Here is a 17,608-nt window from a genome sequence, read left to right on the forward strand (position 1 = left end):
CTTTAAATATCCCACAATATTCACCAAAAAATCTAGGACAGTTATGTTTTTTTAAATAAGTGACTTTACCTTCAATATTTAAACTAAATTTAAATGGGTTTATTTATTATTTCTAACTCGTGAAAAAAGGGATTTCTGTTCAGACAAATATACCAACATCACTGAGAAGAATTTATTTTCATTTTTGAAATACATGAGCCAAGTTGGAGAGGTTCCTCTCAAAAATAATCACAGCGGGACACTTTGTCCTTCACTCACTTGTATTTTACAAGTTTAAGAGGCTTCATCATAAAAATCAGAGATTACATAACACACTTTTTTTTCCCCAAAGTAGTACAATAAAGGAAAAAAATCCTTGTACAAGACAATAATATGAAATGTGGACAAAAAAAAAGCTAGATGTTGACATTGTTCCCCTAAAAACAGTTCCCCATTCCATAAAATCCCAACATCATTAAGAGTTTAGTTCCAGTTGTATCTTCTGGATGGAGGAGGGAGAGGGTAACCTCTGCCGGAGCTGTAGCCCTGAAATAGAGACAGAGGTTTAAAATAAGATTACAGCTTTACAATCAGGTCAAAGGAATAACTTTAACTTTAACAAGCACAACACTATTAAAACAGTATTAAAATATTTAAGTAAGTAAAATGTATTCACAGAACACTTTTCACTGGTAAATATCCTAAAGTGCTTCACGATAAAAGTATAGCATATAATAGAACAACATAAAAACTGGTTAATACAAAGATTTTCTCTGTAAAAATTTAATTGATTTTGTTTGTATTAAAACAGTCTACATGGTGGATGGTCAGATTTTTTTTTAAGTTATATTGATATAAAGACAAGATGACACTGAGGGTTTTATTCTTAATTAGTCCACCCATTTAGCACGAGCAGTGCAAGTCTTGGCCACAAGCTTAAGAATTTAAACATCTGTCACATTTTTTCTTGTTTTACTAAACGCTAAAATCAAATGAAATGAAATCTCACTGAAATAATTTTTAACTGAGGAAATAATTTAGATTAACAGACTTTTAAAATAAAGTCTTCCTGTTTAAAAAATAACAAAAATAAATCCAAAGCTTTCAATAAAACGAAGCACACTTGTTGGAATGTGTGTGATCTGATATTTTAACACATCAGACCCACAGATAAACTGAGCCAAAAAAATCTCTTTACTTTTCCAAATTTTACACACTGAACTTTCTCTGGCTCTAGTTTTAAAAGAACGCCAGAAAACTCTGCAGTCTCCATGCTTTCCTTTCAGAATAAAAGCGTGCTGACATGAATAAAACTATTATACTGTAAAACAACTCTTTACTGAAACTATTTAAAGTTTCCGGTTAGAATTTCTATCAAACTCTGTTGGCCAATCAGAGAAGAGTTGCTTAAGTGTTCACTTAAAATGCTTCAGAAAGAAACTTTTATTGTCTGATAAGAATCAAAAGTTATCAAAACAGAAATTCTGAAATTTCTGATTTGGTTAAATTCTGATCAGTTAATCCGAATGATTAATATTTCTAGAAAAAAAATAATTTCACTCTATAAAATTAAGCATTTTGATAATTTCTTAATTCTTTAAGTTTCAGCTTCTCATAAATTCATATTGAGTTTTTATGTTTTGTCTGTTGATATTTGAGTGTTTCTGGGTTTTACAGTTCACACAGTACTTTCTTTCACAACACTGAATCAGGCACAAAAACACCTCCAACAGTAACATGAAGTATTTCAAAATTCAAAAATATATAATTAAAATTAAAATACTTAAAAATGTTATAAAACTTATAGTTAAATATTTTACAAAAAAAACCTTTAAAAAAAAAAAAAAAAAAAAAAAAAAAAAACAGACCCAAAGAGCAAAAAGATTCCTGATTTCAATCTGAAGCAACTGAGCAACAACCAATCAGACTCTTTCTTCTGCATATGCTTCACAGATCTGCCCAGAAACAGTTTAAGCCTCACTTTAACTTTACCAAATAAAAACAAGCCAAAATCAAGTGAAGATGGAAGTTTTAGCCCTGCCCTCCACTTGTCATAAACAAATTGGTGTGCGTGGAAACGTCGCATTTACCTGATGGTGCTGCCCCCGGTTGTCTCTGCGATCGTGCCAGTCGTCTCTGCGGTGGTCGTAGTGCTGCTGCTGCTGCTGCTGCTGCTGCTGCTGCTGGTAGCCGCCCGGCCCCGAGCCTCCGCCACGGTTCCAGTTTTGCTGATACGCCGACTGCTGCGTCTGCATGGCCCGATCCCAGCCGTGACTCCCGCCCCTGTACTGCTGCTGCTGCCTGGAGACACGTCAAATCTGCACGTCAAACTTTTAAAGCTCCAACACAATGAGTAAGAGACACCTGAGGTTAGAAATACTTTCCCACAGGTAACAATAAGGACTCCTTTAAAAACACAGATGCACCGATAAACCAAATATCTGCCTCTAGCCAGTGTTGGAGGGCAGAAATATTCACCTGACGGTTTAATTACATTCGTTTATAAAGTTTAAAAATTATGTAAAAGAGATGGAAAACTTTTTGTTATAATGAAGAGTAATTTATTTTCCTGACACTGTAAAAAAAATACAAATACACAAGAACTAAAATCAACAGAATGTTTGGCATGAGAAGATGACATCACAATTTAAAAATCACCAATATCATGATCAGTGCATCCCTATTAACACATTTTATATCATTTTTGTTTAATAAGACATAATCGTTTTTTTCCTAATTTGGACAAAAAGGAAAGAATATAATAATAATAATAATAATAATAAGTTTTTCTTAAAACTTTAAAATTTTGAATACAGTGAACAAACACTCCACTTCCTTATTTGTAAGATCTTCATTAATCAAGTTTCATAGCAGAAATTGTTCTTTTTCGGCACCTTCAGCAGAACATTTGTAACATTAAATACCCCAAACTTCAATATTATAGTAACGTCACACAAAAGAATTTGAACTCATTAACTAGACAAGAATAAGCAATCATAACGAATTAAACAGACTCATTTTCATTTTTTCTTTCCTTTCTTGGGGCTTTTAAACACATTATGTTTTTTGTTTTTACATAACAAAAAAGCAGTAAACGTAATATTTAAGTACCCTTTAATACCACATTAAATTAAATTTACGACCAAACTTGTGTGATAGACATAAACGAAAACACACTATTTTATTATAGTATTTACACTCAAGATGAGCTGCGTTTAAAGTACTTTTAAGAATTATTATTAATTTTTTTACATGAGCTTCAACCACTGGGTTTTATATCATATTAACAAAACAGCCTAAAATCACGAGTTAAATTAAAAAAGAATCCACAGAATTATTACGACTTATTTTCAGGTGTTCGGCTGATAGCCGTCCACTTACGCTCACTAATTACAGCAGTCCAAAATCAGTCACCGCTGTATGTGCACTGGGTTAACACAGACTCTAATTTCCTGCTGGTTTGGCCTCCTGAATCAGAGCGCCGAGCCGTCCTGTTCCATAAATAGCTGAATGATGCAGTGGCTTTACAATTTACAAAAGTGTGGAGGGAGTAAAAGCAGCATCGCTGTGGGCTTCAAATTCTGCCAAAACCTTCTGAACAGTTTAAAACCTTTTATTAGTAAACGTGTATTTGTGTGAACCTGCAGACAAAAAGACGAGAAGCAGGACATTTTAGTCCATTTTTCACTTACTGATCGAGAACCTGTTTTATCTGCACATTGTTTGATTAAAGCAACAAATGAAAACCACAAAAGGACAACCTGTGTATTCTTTGCAGCAGTCTGAATCTTTTATTCATTAAAATGAGGAGAAAAAAATAATTTGGCTTTGACCAACTTCATAAACTTAAGAAGTTAAGATTAATTCATGTTTGGAGAATTTCCACCCGACTGATCCAAAAAGTCAGTTTCCAATTCTGCTTTGAAGTGGCCTCCTTAAAATCCCCATCGACTCGAGTTTACCGAGGGATCGAGCTGTCAAAGAGTCAAAACGGCCTCTCCTCAGAGACGACTTAGCATCGATGCACATGAAATGAAATGAACCATATTCCCATATGGCCCGAGTCGCCCTCACTCCTGAATTGAGGCGGCCGCGCTGCGTCCGTGGGACCGAGTGCAGAGCCAGTACGCTGCGGCCCTCCAAACGGCCACCGGACAATGCGCCGATCCAGCGGCGATATTAAAGTCTCTTCTGAGGAACAATGAAGAGAGCAGAAACAGAGCGGCAGCCCCATCCCTCATTACTGAACCATGTCACACTCTGGCCAGCGGCGGACTTAACCGAGCGCTGGAATCCATAATCCCCTCTCTCCAAGTTCCTCCTGCATTTCATTTGGTCCTGTCCTGAGTAGTTAAAGAAACTGTTTTCAGTCGCCGCTAATAACTACTGACCTGAAGTGACACGGAGCCACAATAGGCCTGAAAAGTTGAACGAGAGAACCTGATTAGGACTTTGGAGAGGTCTGGAGCCAGAATCAATAGCCAGTCTGTGCGGGCCAGGCCGAGGCGCAGGGAAACGCCGCGGTCGCCAACAACATTAGTGATGCCTCATTAAGTTGCACAAACCTCCTCGAGAGAAATTTGTTTTAGAGCGACAAGAAAAAATCTTAATTCGGACGGAGCCCCCCAATGGAGGGAAGGCAGAGCGGAAAGGCTGGAAATGTGGAGACCACACAGGCCTGGACATGTTTAATTCACACATGACTCACACCAATAAAACACACAAATCTGAGGAGCATTAGAGACGAGTGGAGGACAAAGTCCAGGACAAACCACCACAAAAAGCTGCTCGTATCCATCGACACAGGTGAAGTTAGCATGTTAAGTGCGAACTTTACTTCCCACGAAAACCAGTTAATGGAGGTTCACAAAGAGCAACTCACCTTGGAAACTGGGGCTGGTGGAAGGAGGGAGGCGCTCCCATCAGACTGTTCTGCCTGGAATCTGCAGGGAACAAAAGACGTGCTTGTGAGTGGTTCTGCTCAAATCTTTTTAAGAAGCACGGAGCTTCAGTGAGCTGCATCTGAAGGCCTTTAACTCAACGTACAACTAAGCAGCGAGGAGGTGGTGTTTGGTGTGCTTTTGTGATTCAGTTTAAATGATAAAATGTGTCAGATTCACATCAACGGGCGACTTTCACTGAGTTAAACTGTTATGAAACCTGAGAGAATCCTTCAGTTTGACTGTTTAAAAGCCAAACGCAGAAGGCTTTGACATTAAACGTGGATACTAATTAACCCGCCTGATGCCTGCTTAATCCCCAGAGATTAAAAAAAACAAAATAAAGAAACAGAATTTAACCAAAAAAAGAAAAAAAACACCAACTCCTTCATTTCTGTCCTGCACACAGAACGAATCAGTTGCCATGATAAAATTAGGATTTTACAAACGTCGAATCGCACTGGGCTCTGGAAGAGTGGAGAGGGGAGACGTATGCGAGGAGGGAGCGGGAGCACCACATTTGCATTTTTTGTTCAGAAAATGAAATAAGCATTCAGCCGGCAGCATTGTCGACGCCTCAAGTACCCTGGTTCCATCGCTGCAAGCCCTTCACAAAGACACACTTTAAAAAAAAAAAAAAAAAAAAAAAAAAAGGGAACGGCTTCTTCCAGATTCACTGTTGCCAAGGCGATGGCCAGCTGCGAGCCGTGGGGCTGTTTGTTTATAGGGGCAGGCCTGCTGAGTGGCTCAGCCCCGGGGTGGGTGAAGGGTGCTGCGAAAAAGGACCCAGAGGCTCACGTTTACAAACCTGGAAGCTTTAAAGTCGGAGTAAAGAAAAAATTATGGACTGGGATGAGTTCGCAGGAGTGTCTGGGTGGAAGAGTGTGGGTATTAGATGAGAGTGGGGGCATTAATATTTGTTCATAAACAGGCTCAGTGATGTGACCGAACACCTGCATTAATAATTTGACATGCTCAGTCTGCATCGTAAAGACGGCGAACCTGTGGTAACCTTGTTTGAAAGAAGCTTTCCTGTTTTTCTGAGCATGCAATCAGCACAAAATACCTACTGCATTTGAATAAATGATGCTAAAATTTAAAAACGTATAGGTTTGATACAACGTTGCTGATATGACTTTGGCTAAAACCTCATTGGTGGGTGACAAAAACCTAAGCTACTGTTAATACTTCACACATCCAGGAGCAAAGTGAGGATCTGTTGGAGGAGGATGTTGGTGGACCCTGACATTTTTTGTGCATGTTTTCTCTGTAGAACCCCTGAAACACTCTGAGCTATGGAAGTGATGCAGTTTATCCCCTAACAGCTGTACATTTCATTTTTGGGCTTTATTGAGGCTGATGTAAAAGGAAATAAAATGTGTGATGCAACTATGTCTTAAACTGTTTTCCTTTAGTCCTCTTTACACTTCTTGGTACAAGTTACATATTACATATAACTAGACAGTAATAGGTTTCTCTGGTTTACGACATAACAGTAATAACAATAGCAATAATAATATTCATAACAACAACTTATAAAACACTTTTGAAAACACATTTACAACGGGCTTCACAGTTAGATTCAAACCACACATTAAGTAGACATGTTCCAGCATACAGACGCAGAGTCACACCATCCAACATACACACTTTTATACACATTTCAGATGTAAACAAAGACAAAGACAACCGAGAAAGACGAAGGAAAAGTGAACCTATTAAAATTAGTTTTCAGCAATACAAACCACATGTCGAGTTGACCTCAATTTCCAGATGACCTGTAAGACCAAGTCCAGTCATAAGGTCTCATAAGCAGAAGGCATTCTCTCCAATATCTTCTATAAGTTTAGTTTTAATGCTAATTAGCCAATGTCAGCATTCAATAGCGCCGTCACTGTGACCACACTAACATGCTGACATCAGCATGTAGTTTAAAACACCGCCGAGTCAATCGCAGTGTGATGGAGAGATTAACTTAAAATCTTACGTGGACATTAGCATCAGTTTCTGTAGCTCTTTGGCTAAACAGAGTGAGGAATTATGGGAATAAGGCCAATGGAGAGGCTTCAAAAAGCCAAGAGAATGTAGCCTCAAGGTATTGACACGGTCACTGGTTCAAAGGTTGGCTTGAAAAATACAGGAGAAGTGAATCAGCGGAGATAAAGACAAAGAGGAAAACACTCAAAAATCAAACATTGCAAAAAAAGATTATGACACTGCACTGGGGCAAAGCTACATAAGCAACAACTACACTAACAGGCATGCGAGTAGCTGGTGTTACCATCTTCTGCACATATTTTTCCAACATATAGATGTGGATCTGCAAAGCTCTGAGCAGCACCAAACCAGACTCTTTTTGCTAGTTTTAATTATTGTGTTTAGATTTTAACTTCAAAGTGCCTCAAATATTTAAAATGACACTAATTTGTAAACTCTGAACTCCAGACATGTTAGTACCCACTTTAAGATCACAACAGGACAATGATCTGCCACTGAAAACTTCCTGTTGGATTAGTAGAATAAATAAAATCTGCCTGACAATACTGGGGGACGTCTGGCAATCAGATAGAAATCCTGAGTTTGGGATGCTGATAAGATCTCCAGCCAACTGATGCAGATAAAAAACAAAAAACAAACAAATTAATCAGAATCACCTGATCAACTAAAGGCAAGTGGGAAATCCTGCAGCCGTTCTCTGCTGACCACAGCAAAAAGCAGTAAAACACACAATTAGCAGCAAGCAGGCAGACTGCTGCTGACACATTCTTATTTTGTTTTTGTCATTCAGTTTTCATGTTTGATTATCTCCTCCACCAACAAACTTTAAGTGGACCACCCAGTTGGGCTCCAATTATAACTCCACAACCCTCTGGCCTCCCCCCCATCACCAGCGATGATTCAAAAGAGAGAATTACAAGTGGACACCTGTCAATCTCCTTAATTAACAATGATCTGAAAGTGTATAGACTTCCAGTCTGCGCCGGACAAAAGCCAACAAAGGATTACGCTTTAAATCCTTAAAACGCGCTGCGTCCACTGTATTAATGCAGGGATTACAAGCGCGCTAAACAACTAAACGTCTCTCTCTCCACATCGCTTCAATTAGTTCAGCGACTAGTTGACTCAGATCCCAGAAGGAGGACAGTAACTTTTCTATTAGTTGGACAAAACTTTAGCGACCTGCTCCTGCTGCTGCTCCACAAACCGAGAGGTAATTTCAGAAGAAAGAAAAAAAAAAAGACAAATGACTGCGACATGGCTGGAATCAGAATAAGAGCATTTTACTGGGACAGACATACATGCAGAATCACGAGGACCTGGTAAATTATACATTCACCAATACGTCAAGGAAAGATGCCACAAAATGTTATATTTAAATATGTAAATCATACATTATCCACCAAAATCTGCACTAATTTGTCAAGCCCAAAATAACTGGTAGAAAAATTTGTGTAAAACTTGTTACTGACAGTTTCAAGCAGATTTGTGACGCTCTGGTTAAAATCCAGCCAGAACTGCAATCATACCATTAGCTTACTACTACATGAGTAGATGAATTTCAAATGATCTGTATTTTATTTTGTCTGTTTAGGATACATAATTTTCACTAGTTTGTTTTAAGTCCTTCTTTTTGTTTCACGATTATACCACCGGTTGCTCTGGCTATGTCACACGGCCTCTGCAACCTCAGTGGGTTCTTTTTTATTATAGTTCGTGCTTACAAGGAATAACTTACTGAATAAGGAGTAAATGTATTTTTGAGAAAAACAGCTGTTTCCATCACGGGGGGCAGGTTCTGACTGTGGACGGCTGAGCAGTCATTCTTGTTATATGTCTTTAAAGTCTGCTTGAAGTCAGAAGCCTGGGAGCTTTATGTGGTCACAAAAAAGAGGCAAGAACATGGACATCATGATGAACTCTCATGCTAACCACCAGATGGCAAATTACGTCACTGGGACCCAAGCAGACCATAGTGGATTTGCAGACATCGAAAGTGTAATGGTGATTTAAAAAAGCCTGGGGCTATTTTCCCAATAGACTACCTTGAGTCTTTTCCCAGCCACAGGAGTCGCCCCAGCTGGCCATTAGAAACAATGCAAGTTCAGAGAGTTCTTCATTACCATCAGGTCTCAAACCATCAGTGTGAAGTTGCCATCTATCACATGTACCACAGAATTCACCTGACAATAACCTTAATGACAATTTAGCATCTGGGCCAATGTGCACCGTCTCTCGGAAATGACTACTAAAGTTCATATCTGGAGTGCATGTGTGAAAACGCAAACAGGTCTTTACACCTACATTTCTGAGGTTACAGAGTTTACGTTAAAGTGGACATAAAGCTAATCTTCATTAATAATAATAATAATAATAATAATAATTTTGTTTACATAAAAATGTTCTCCACCACAACTTGAAAACCTTTAGAGAAACATAAAGAACAAAAATACTCGAGGCCACATAAAATCCAATGACTTTATGTTATTGAAGTCGATCCACCAGCCCGTGTGAGCAGCCATTATGTGTAGCTGCTACTCTGAAGTGGACTTTGGGAGGCTTATCGGCCACTGTGGCTGCTGGATCAAACAGTTACTTTGCTGCTCTGGTTAAAATTTGGTGTCACTGCATGTCAAGACAATAATGGCCACCAGCAGAGACTCCCATGGCTGGTTATTAAACACCAGCTGGTTTGGCTGTGGCACACAAAGCCCAGCAGCATGTTTCAGAGGCTGCGTGTTGACACATCACCGCAGGAGGTGGCCACGTCGTCAAAGGGGCAAGTTAACTTTGGTTTCAACCCTCTTCAGAGCGCATCACACACCCAATGGCACTGGAGCCTCCCGGATGCTTTTATCAGAGGGGGCCAGTGTCCAGCGGAGCCACTCGACAGTCTCATTATCGGCCCCCGGTCTCCCACAACACTAATCAGCAACCAAGCAAAGCCACCACACAAAAGCCCAGCAAAGCCTGCAGTGATTACTGGGCGAGCAGAGGATTGGCTCTGAGAAAGCGTTACCAGGACAAAAGCAAGCCTCTGGCCTCCTGCTGCAGAATAAGGCCTACTTGTGTGGATAATCACATTCCAGGAGTCGCTGATATTAGAACTGGACCATGTTCAGTTTTTACCATAAAAGTTAAAAAGAATCAGAAGAGATGAACAAATAATTTAATCACCTCTACTGAAAGAAAAAAAATCCACACTTTATATACAAATCTTATTTTGCTCCACACGGATGAAACTCAGAGCACATTTTATGCTGGAATCACTTCAGGTGCTCAATAAACTTTGCAGGTCTAGATATAAGCAAGCCAGTCAACACAGAACAGCACAAAAGGTGAGCTAACACTGAAGGCTGCCAATTTCACCTGAGGCAAGGGACTGAAAACATCTAAATGGAACATAACCAGAAGATCGTCTATCCACTCAGTCAGTCAAGAATTAACTCTGGCAATTCGGCAATCATGTTGCAACTTAGATCTCTGCGGTCAGGGACGGGGTATATCTGACGTATTATCACAGATATCAAAACGTCTGCAGACAGTGTGGCATTTGTGACATGTGCTCGGTGTGAACCGGCTCTAGGCGCCATCGGTGGATCTGCCTGTTCTGGTGTTCTTGAGCAAATGCCAATTGAGCTCCACGGTGCTGGGCTCCGAGTGTCGGTCCCACTAAAGGATGTGAGGCCCTGGTGCCTCACTCAAGGAGTCTGACTCTGAAACATGCTGGAAGTCATTTTGTAGAGCTCTGACAGTGTTCCTCTGCTCCTCCTTCCACAAAGGAGCAGATATTGGTCCTCCTGCTGGGTTGATGCTCTCCTACAGCCCTGTCCAGCTCTCATCATGTAATGCCCACTTTCCTAGTATCTCCTCACATTCTTGAGGCTGTGCTGACAGACACAGCAAACCTTCACAAATAGCATTTAAGGATGCACCCCCATCCTGGAGAAGCTGGAGTCCCTGTGCAACCTGCTTGGGCTGCAGATACCGTGTCACACCACCAGCAGTGAGCAGGACACAGAATTTCACTGCAAGGGAGCCAAAGAAGGTGAAATAAATTCACAATGGTTTGTGTTTCATAACGTGACATATCGATACCCCAATGAAGTCTAGCTGACTCTGTATGATACCACGATCGAGTGTGCCATTAACTTTTTTTTCCCTTTTTTTTTTTTTTTAAATGAGCAGTACATTTGCAGATTGGTCTTTAGTGAAACTGAGATTAACACGCCCGCATTAAATCAAAACTGAGCACAGAAAAGCTTTAAAACTTCAGGAGGAAAAAGAAAATCGAATAAAATATAAACGCTACCTTTGTCAATGACATATTTCTATTTCAGGTACTTCAAGCTGATACAATAAAAATCATCCTGTGTCACCAGAACCGGACGAGCAGGATTTAAAATGATTCCCTTTTATTGAAATAATTTCTCCGTGAATGATAGGACAAATATAGAGCTGGGGGTGGTGAACATCCCGGGCTGCTAATTGGCAAGTTTAACACTAAGAACGAGCAGCAGAGGCCAAGGGAGGTGCTGCCGCAATCCGGAGGAGCCAAAAGCCCCCCATTTGCATCAAGTGCCACCAGAATAGCCGAGACTCCCCCGCACGCCATCAGTGGGCAGATGAGATTATTCATCTACTTGCAAATTGGCACATCAAAGTCAAACTGGAAGAGAGCTGGCAGAGGACCGCGGGGCCAGGGCCGAGGCAGAGCACAGACCGTGATTAGGAGCTGGGAGACGGATTCTGCCTCCATATGTGACGAGCTGTTCAACTGCATGTGATGAACATAATCATATAACACAATTATTTGTGTCTCCGTTTGGCAGCTGCAGCGCCCAATTTCCTCAGAGTGAAATGGCAACGGTGTCCGTTCCAGATGTGACCTGATTAGTCAGTAACTACATCAGTCCATCGGTGGAAAATTAAGACGTCATTTTTAAGATCAATTACTTTTTTTATTCACAGCTGATTCGCTCAAAAACAACCTAGAAAAGATGCATCTTCCTCCTTTTTGTGCCATTTGGTACAAATAACCAATAAATTGCTTAAATAATCGTGACAGGAATGGTCCACTGCAGCAGTCGCCGCCTTCTTCTGCCAGTTGAAAAAAGAAATTCAAAATGGCTTCATACACACATTTAATCCACTTTGAGGGACAACTATTTATAATGATGGTGATCAAGGATAGTCAGAGACGTTACTTGAAGAAGAAAAAGTCACTTAAAGAAGGCTCAAAACCAAAGAAAGAACCAACCACCAGCTGACCTAGAAAATATCAGAGCCAATCGTGCCTGGCATAAAATGGACAATAATGGGAAAAAGAAAGTACAACTTCTTCCACTTCTATGGTTTAATGTATCAAAATTCATAACAAAGATTATCAATACATCATCAGATTAACACCAACGTACAACACATTACACAGCTGTTTTTCACTTAACAACTAAACCGAAGCAGTCTGTGAAAAACGAATTCCACCCCATGATTAAGCAGCTTGTAGAAACACCTAGTGCTCGACCTAGTTCTGACCAAGCTTCAGCTGTCAGGCAGATGGCCTCACATTTGACTCTAAAATACTTTGGTATACAGAGGAGTTCAAAGTCGCCTCAATGACTGCAAGGTGCCCGAATCAACACCTCTGTGCTGACAGCTGGTGTGAGGTATTTGCAGGCCAAAGGACATCAGACCATAAGTCTTGTTTTTTGTTCAGATCACTCTGCTAAGATTCAAACACACTGCTTCTGTCATGTACTGTTGTTCATCTAAGGTCTACAGATGAGACGTATGATATATTTAACAGACTGGATATGTAAAATCTTACAACTTAAAGAGGTCACACTTCCTTTTTAACATGACTACAGTTCTTTGAAATCCACCTGAAGAGGCATTTTACCTTTTGCTGAATATTTTAGCTTTTCTTCGTCTCTGCTAAAGGGATACAAATATTTAGAATAACACGTGAATGTCAAAGCCTCGTGATGAAAGCTTTACGCTCTGTCATGAAAAGCAAGGCCGTCGGAATGTGCAAAGAAAAAGAGAGCATTCCAGAGAGGAACGCCAAAAGAAAGTTTTTACTGAATTTAATGGAGCAGGTACTGTTGGTGGGGGGTGCATTAAAGCAAAACATCTCAATCGATTTTTTGAGCTCAAGGTTACAGCAGCAAACTCAACAATTCACCCAATTTCAAACGCTCATCAGTGACCTTACAGCAGCAGTTTGATGAGGTCCACTTACTTTTGACCAAACTTTGATCTGAGTGTGTTGTCAGATTTACTCTCAGTGTGGTAAACTCAGATGTAAATACTTTTAATTTTTAGATTAGAAAACTGCTGTTTATTTGTATAGAGAAGGGACAAAGAAACGTTTTAAAAAACTACATTTGAAAAATATTTGCACTTTCTTAATTCGAATGAATCCAAAATCTAAAATTAATCTAAAAAATGAAAATAAAGACTGAAAATTTTAAAATGCTCCAAGATCACTTTTAAATTACTAAAATCACTTTATTCCTTTGGTAAAGTCACATTTGACCAAACTTTCCAGGATGCTTTGGATTTGTCGAGAATTTTAATAAAGAAAAAAAGTGCCATGAAGATTTTTGTCTTTATTTCTAAGTCTAAAATATTGTAATTATTATTTTTTAAGAAGATCAAATTAATGGTAACAGGATAGGACAGGGCGAAGCAGGAGTGCTGGACTATGAAACAGCATGTCCCCAATCCGTGAACACGTTAGAGTCTTGAGTGTAATGCATCTCACACTGTTTTACTTAAAAGAGGACTCTTACTGCAGGACTGGCTCTTTCGTCTGCCTACACAGTTGCTTTTTTGAGACCTTGGATTGTTAAATTGTAAAATGAGAGTCTTTCTGGCTCCCCGGTATGGAATAAATTTTAATTAAACGCTCATCTATAATTTTATTTGCTTTTATATTGATGCAAACAGCCTTAAATACATCATTCTGAATCAAACTGAAATTTGTGAACTATTTATGAACCAGAAATGTTCCATCTTCATATTGAGGACATTTTTTTTAAGATAGTGGCCATTCGAGGGGGCTTTAAAGATGATTCAGGGGGCTTAAGGTTAGGGCTGCGGTTTTCAAATGGGTTGCTAATGCGCTAACCCTTGTTTCTGTAAAATTCATTGTGGATCCTTTTTTTTATTGTTAAAGACCACTAAAAAAATCTTTACTGGTTTCTGAACAAAGAAAAATGTTCGGTTAAACACCGAGTAGGGCAAAAATAAGGCCTTGCAGTGTGTGTTTGTTTGTGTGTGTGTGTCTTACGTTGAAAAGACTGGTGGCCACCGCTGTGTGAAGGTCGGTAGCCTCCTTGGTTGTAGCTGCTTGGCGGTGGAGTGCTGCTGTATTGTCCTCCACCTTGTTGGCTTCTGTTCAGATTGTGGCTGAAGAGAGAAGAAGAAGCTATGATGTTAAAAACTAATTTAGAAATAAAGAAAGTTCCATTGTAACCTTTACACACACCCGGTATTAACCTTAATGTCTGGGCAGTGTCTGGAGACTGAAGTGGGTAAAAATGGTCTGAATATGCTGCATATAAAACAAAGGAAGAAGATTGCTGGTTTCAGCTTAGTCTTAGCATTACTCATCAATTATGTTTGATAACACTGTTTTTTATTTAAATGCAGGATAGAAGATAGAAGAGAAGAGCAAATGCCAGAGTAACATTGAATTACTTTTAAACTTTCCACCCTACCTCGGCACACTTTTCATAGTACCAGGTTGGATCCCCTTTTGCTGTCAGAACCATCTTAGTTCTTTGTGGCACAGATTCAACAAGGTGCCGAAAACGTTGCTCAGAGGTTTTGGTCCATATTAAAATTACAGCATCGAACAGTTACTGAACATCTGTCGGCTGCACATCCATGATATCAATCTGCTGTTCCAACGCATCCCAAAGGTGCTCTATCGACCTGAGATCTGGTGACCGATTCATTAATCTGGTCATAAAGGGATGAACATGCTGAGCAACAACACAGATTCAGGCTGGGCATTTAAATGCCTTTGTACTAAGGGGCCCGGCTTTGCTGTACCAATAAATTCCTCACACCATTACACCAGCAGCAGTCTGACCTGTTGATACCAGGTAGGATGGACCCATGCTTTCATGCTGTTTATGCCAAATTCTGATGTCACTATCTGAATGTGGCAGGAGAAATCGAGACTCATCAGACCAGGCAACTTTTTTTTTTTCCCCAAGTTTTCTGTTGTCCAGTTGTGATGAGTCAGTGTGACAGTTGTGGCATTTGGTGAGGTGGTTGTTGTTTTTTGCAAACCTACTGTTCCTTTAACTGTTTAAAAAAGAAAATCAGTTGACTGATCAATTAATCAATAAGGCAATGTAGAATCAGGCACATGCCATCACTTCATACTGTAATAAGCTGATACCTTAAAACCCTGAAAATGATTCAGGAATCATCCCCAATGTTGGATGGGGAACAATTTCAGGATCACAGGAAAAGGAAAACACAAGGAAGTATGAAAGGCATTAAAAGCAGGATTGACTGATTGATTGACTGGTTGATAGCTGGATGGACAATGTCGTCTCATGGTGGTAAAATTATCTTTACTCCCTGCACATCCACAAAAAGGCAAAAAACAAACCAAACCAAAGCACTTAACACATAAGGGTTAAATGATTCAGTGAGCTATTCTGCCCGGCCTTTTTCCACACAAGAGCCTGTGTCCTACCAGAAATGTCATATGACCTCTGGCCTCTTCCTAAACTGAACACACACACCCATAACTGCACAATTTAAAAATCAAAGCAATAAAAAAATTCACTTCCTTCAGGTTTTCCTGCTCGCCATCCTGTGAGCACCTGCCCGTGTGGTCCCATCAAGGCACATAACGGCCCGAATCACTGAATTAACGACTTATTTTAGCAGGAAAAAAAAAAAAAGGGGGGGGGGGGGGGGAAGGAATACATTATGTTTCTTCAAATCTGTGCATAATTAATTCCCACAGTCGGGCCGTGCCAGATGTTCAATTATTCACATTTCCTTAATGATAATATCAATGTGTGGAGAAGAGAGCTTAGATCATAATCAAGGATGGCTGGTTAATGGGGGCCACTGTGGGGGGGAGGCAGTAAACATTTAAATACATCTTTGTTTTTAAAAATACTTAAAACTACTGTACTGAGTCACGGCAGACAGACTTGGATGCTTTAAAATGATCTCATCACACAGAGCGAGGAGCTTCAGAGACAGGTGTATCTACCGAAGTTGATCAAACCACCGATGAACCATGAAAAAAGTTTCAGGATGCAAAGTTATATTACAAAGGCATCACTGTTTGCTGTTCAAAATAAAAGCATGGGAAAATACTCTGTAACAAAGATATGGTTATGCACTGCTTGTAAAAAAACAAGCAAAAAAACCCTGTCATCACAGTATAATACAAAACCTGTATAACTCCAGCTAAACCATTGCTCTCTCCTCATCTCTCCTGACCGATTTTTCTCCAATTTGCTTTTTGCTAATGTCCTCATCAGTGCTGGGAGAATTCAGGCTCATTCAGGTCGCACAGACAGTCCAGCTCCAGGTTTGCTGTGTCTCTCAGCACAGTCTCAAAAGTGGGAAGGAAATATCAGGAGAGCGGGACTGTATCTTGCTCGTCTCTGTACGGAGGAACAGGAAGAGCCCTGCAACATGACGGCCAGGAACAGACTCCCTGAGGGTAGCATAACTGACAGGTCCACCACTACTGCCCCATTCTCTTTGTAATTGAGAGCAAGTTCACAATGAACACACGTAACACACGTGAAAAAGCCGGGAGATGCCATTGTGAACATTATACCAGCCGCAACATCCCCCAGCATGACCAGTTTGGCAGTGGGTCTGTGGTCTGGGGAGATGTATCCCTGGAGTGTAGAGGGCCTCCATTATCCTGACTGAGATTCTCATCATATATGAATAAGGAATGCAGCACTGTACAACTGTTCTCCACACACCTACCGATTTCTGGAATAACCGGGGCCTGTTAGGAAGTGTTAACAAACGACCCAACAGCAGTCCTGATTTGCCTGACTGAGGTGAATGTGAGAATGGAAAAAGTCTGAACCATTTTCACTCGAAATTCATGGTTTTAACATTGATTATATTAAAAATGTAAATATGAACATACCCCAGAGCCCTGAAGCCAGACTGGTCCAGGTGAGCTTGCTGCCTGTTTGGGTTGAAACCCAGCTGAGGCCTCCAAGATTGCCCGTTCCCTCTCACCCAGTCCTCGGGTTTCAGAACCTTACTGGGAATCCTGAAAGACAGCATTATGATGTGAAAAAGGTTTCCTTTTATTGACATATATGAGAGAGGGAAGGGTGCCATCGTGTTTACCTGAAACCCTCAAATCTATCAGTGACGCCTTTGTAGAAAGAAAAAAAAAAATCCAGGTCTCAACACCACTGAAATGCTGCCAGTGAATTGTAGGACTCGTATTTGATGAAGGACTTGTATTTTTACCCACAAACTTTGTGACTGTGATCTTAGTGCAGTTCTGTATTTTTCAGAAACAAAAAAAACTTTTTTTTTTCTTTTTTTTCTCCACCTGAGTTTACCGCCTCTGTCACAGCTGAAAATACACTTTTTTTACCGCTCTTGTTGACAAAAGTGGATGAATCTGTGTCTGTGACACAGTGTTGCTCTCTCATTTTCACAGTTTC

The 17,608-nt window shown here is 40.1% G+C and overlaps 1 protein-coding gene across 1 annotated transcript in view; it reads right to left on the bottom strand.

Moving 5' to 3' along the window:
• Nucleotides 1–150: 150 nt before the first annotated feature.
• xrn2 (5'-3' exoribonuclease 2) overlaps nt 151–17,608 on the bottom strand; it is a 43,744-nt gene continuing 26,286 nt past the window's right edge. The window contains exons 27-31 of the mRNA XM_084952383.1: nt 17,074–17,202; nt 14,212–14,330; nt 4,862–4,922; nt 2,070–2,280; nt 151–525 (exon numbers count right to left, since the gene is read on the bottom strand). Coding sequence (XP_084808509.1) covers nt 463–525; nt 2,070–2,280; nt 4,862–4,922; nt 14,212–14,330; nt 17,074–17,202 — 583 coding nt within the window. The 3' untranslated portion in view covers nt 151–462. The remainder of the gene's footprint in view (nt 526–2,069; nt 2,281–4,861; nt 4,923–14,211; nt 14,331–17,073; nt 17,203–17,608) is intronic.

Source organism: Perissodus microlepis, chromosome 15 (genome assembly GCF_051167445.1).
Source record: "Perissodus microlepis isolate ML-2025 ecotype Zambia chromosome 15, ASM5116744v1, whole genome shotgun sequence".
In the NCBI taxonomy this organism is placed as follows: Eukaryota; Metazoa; Chordata; class Actinopteri; order Cichliformes; family Cichlidae; genus Perissodus; species Perissodus microlepis.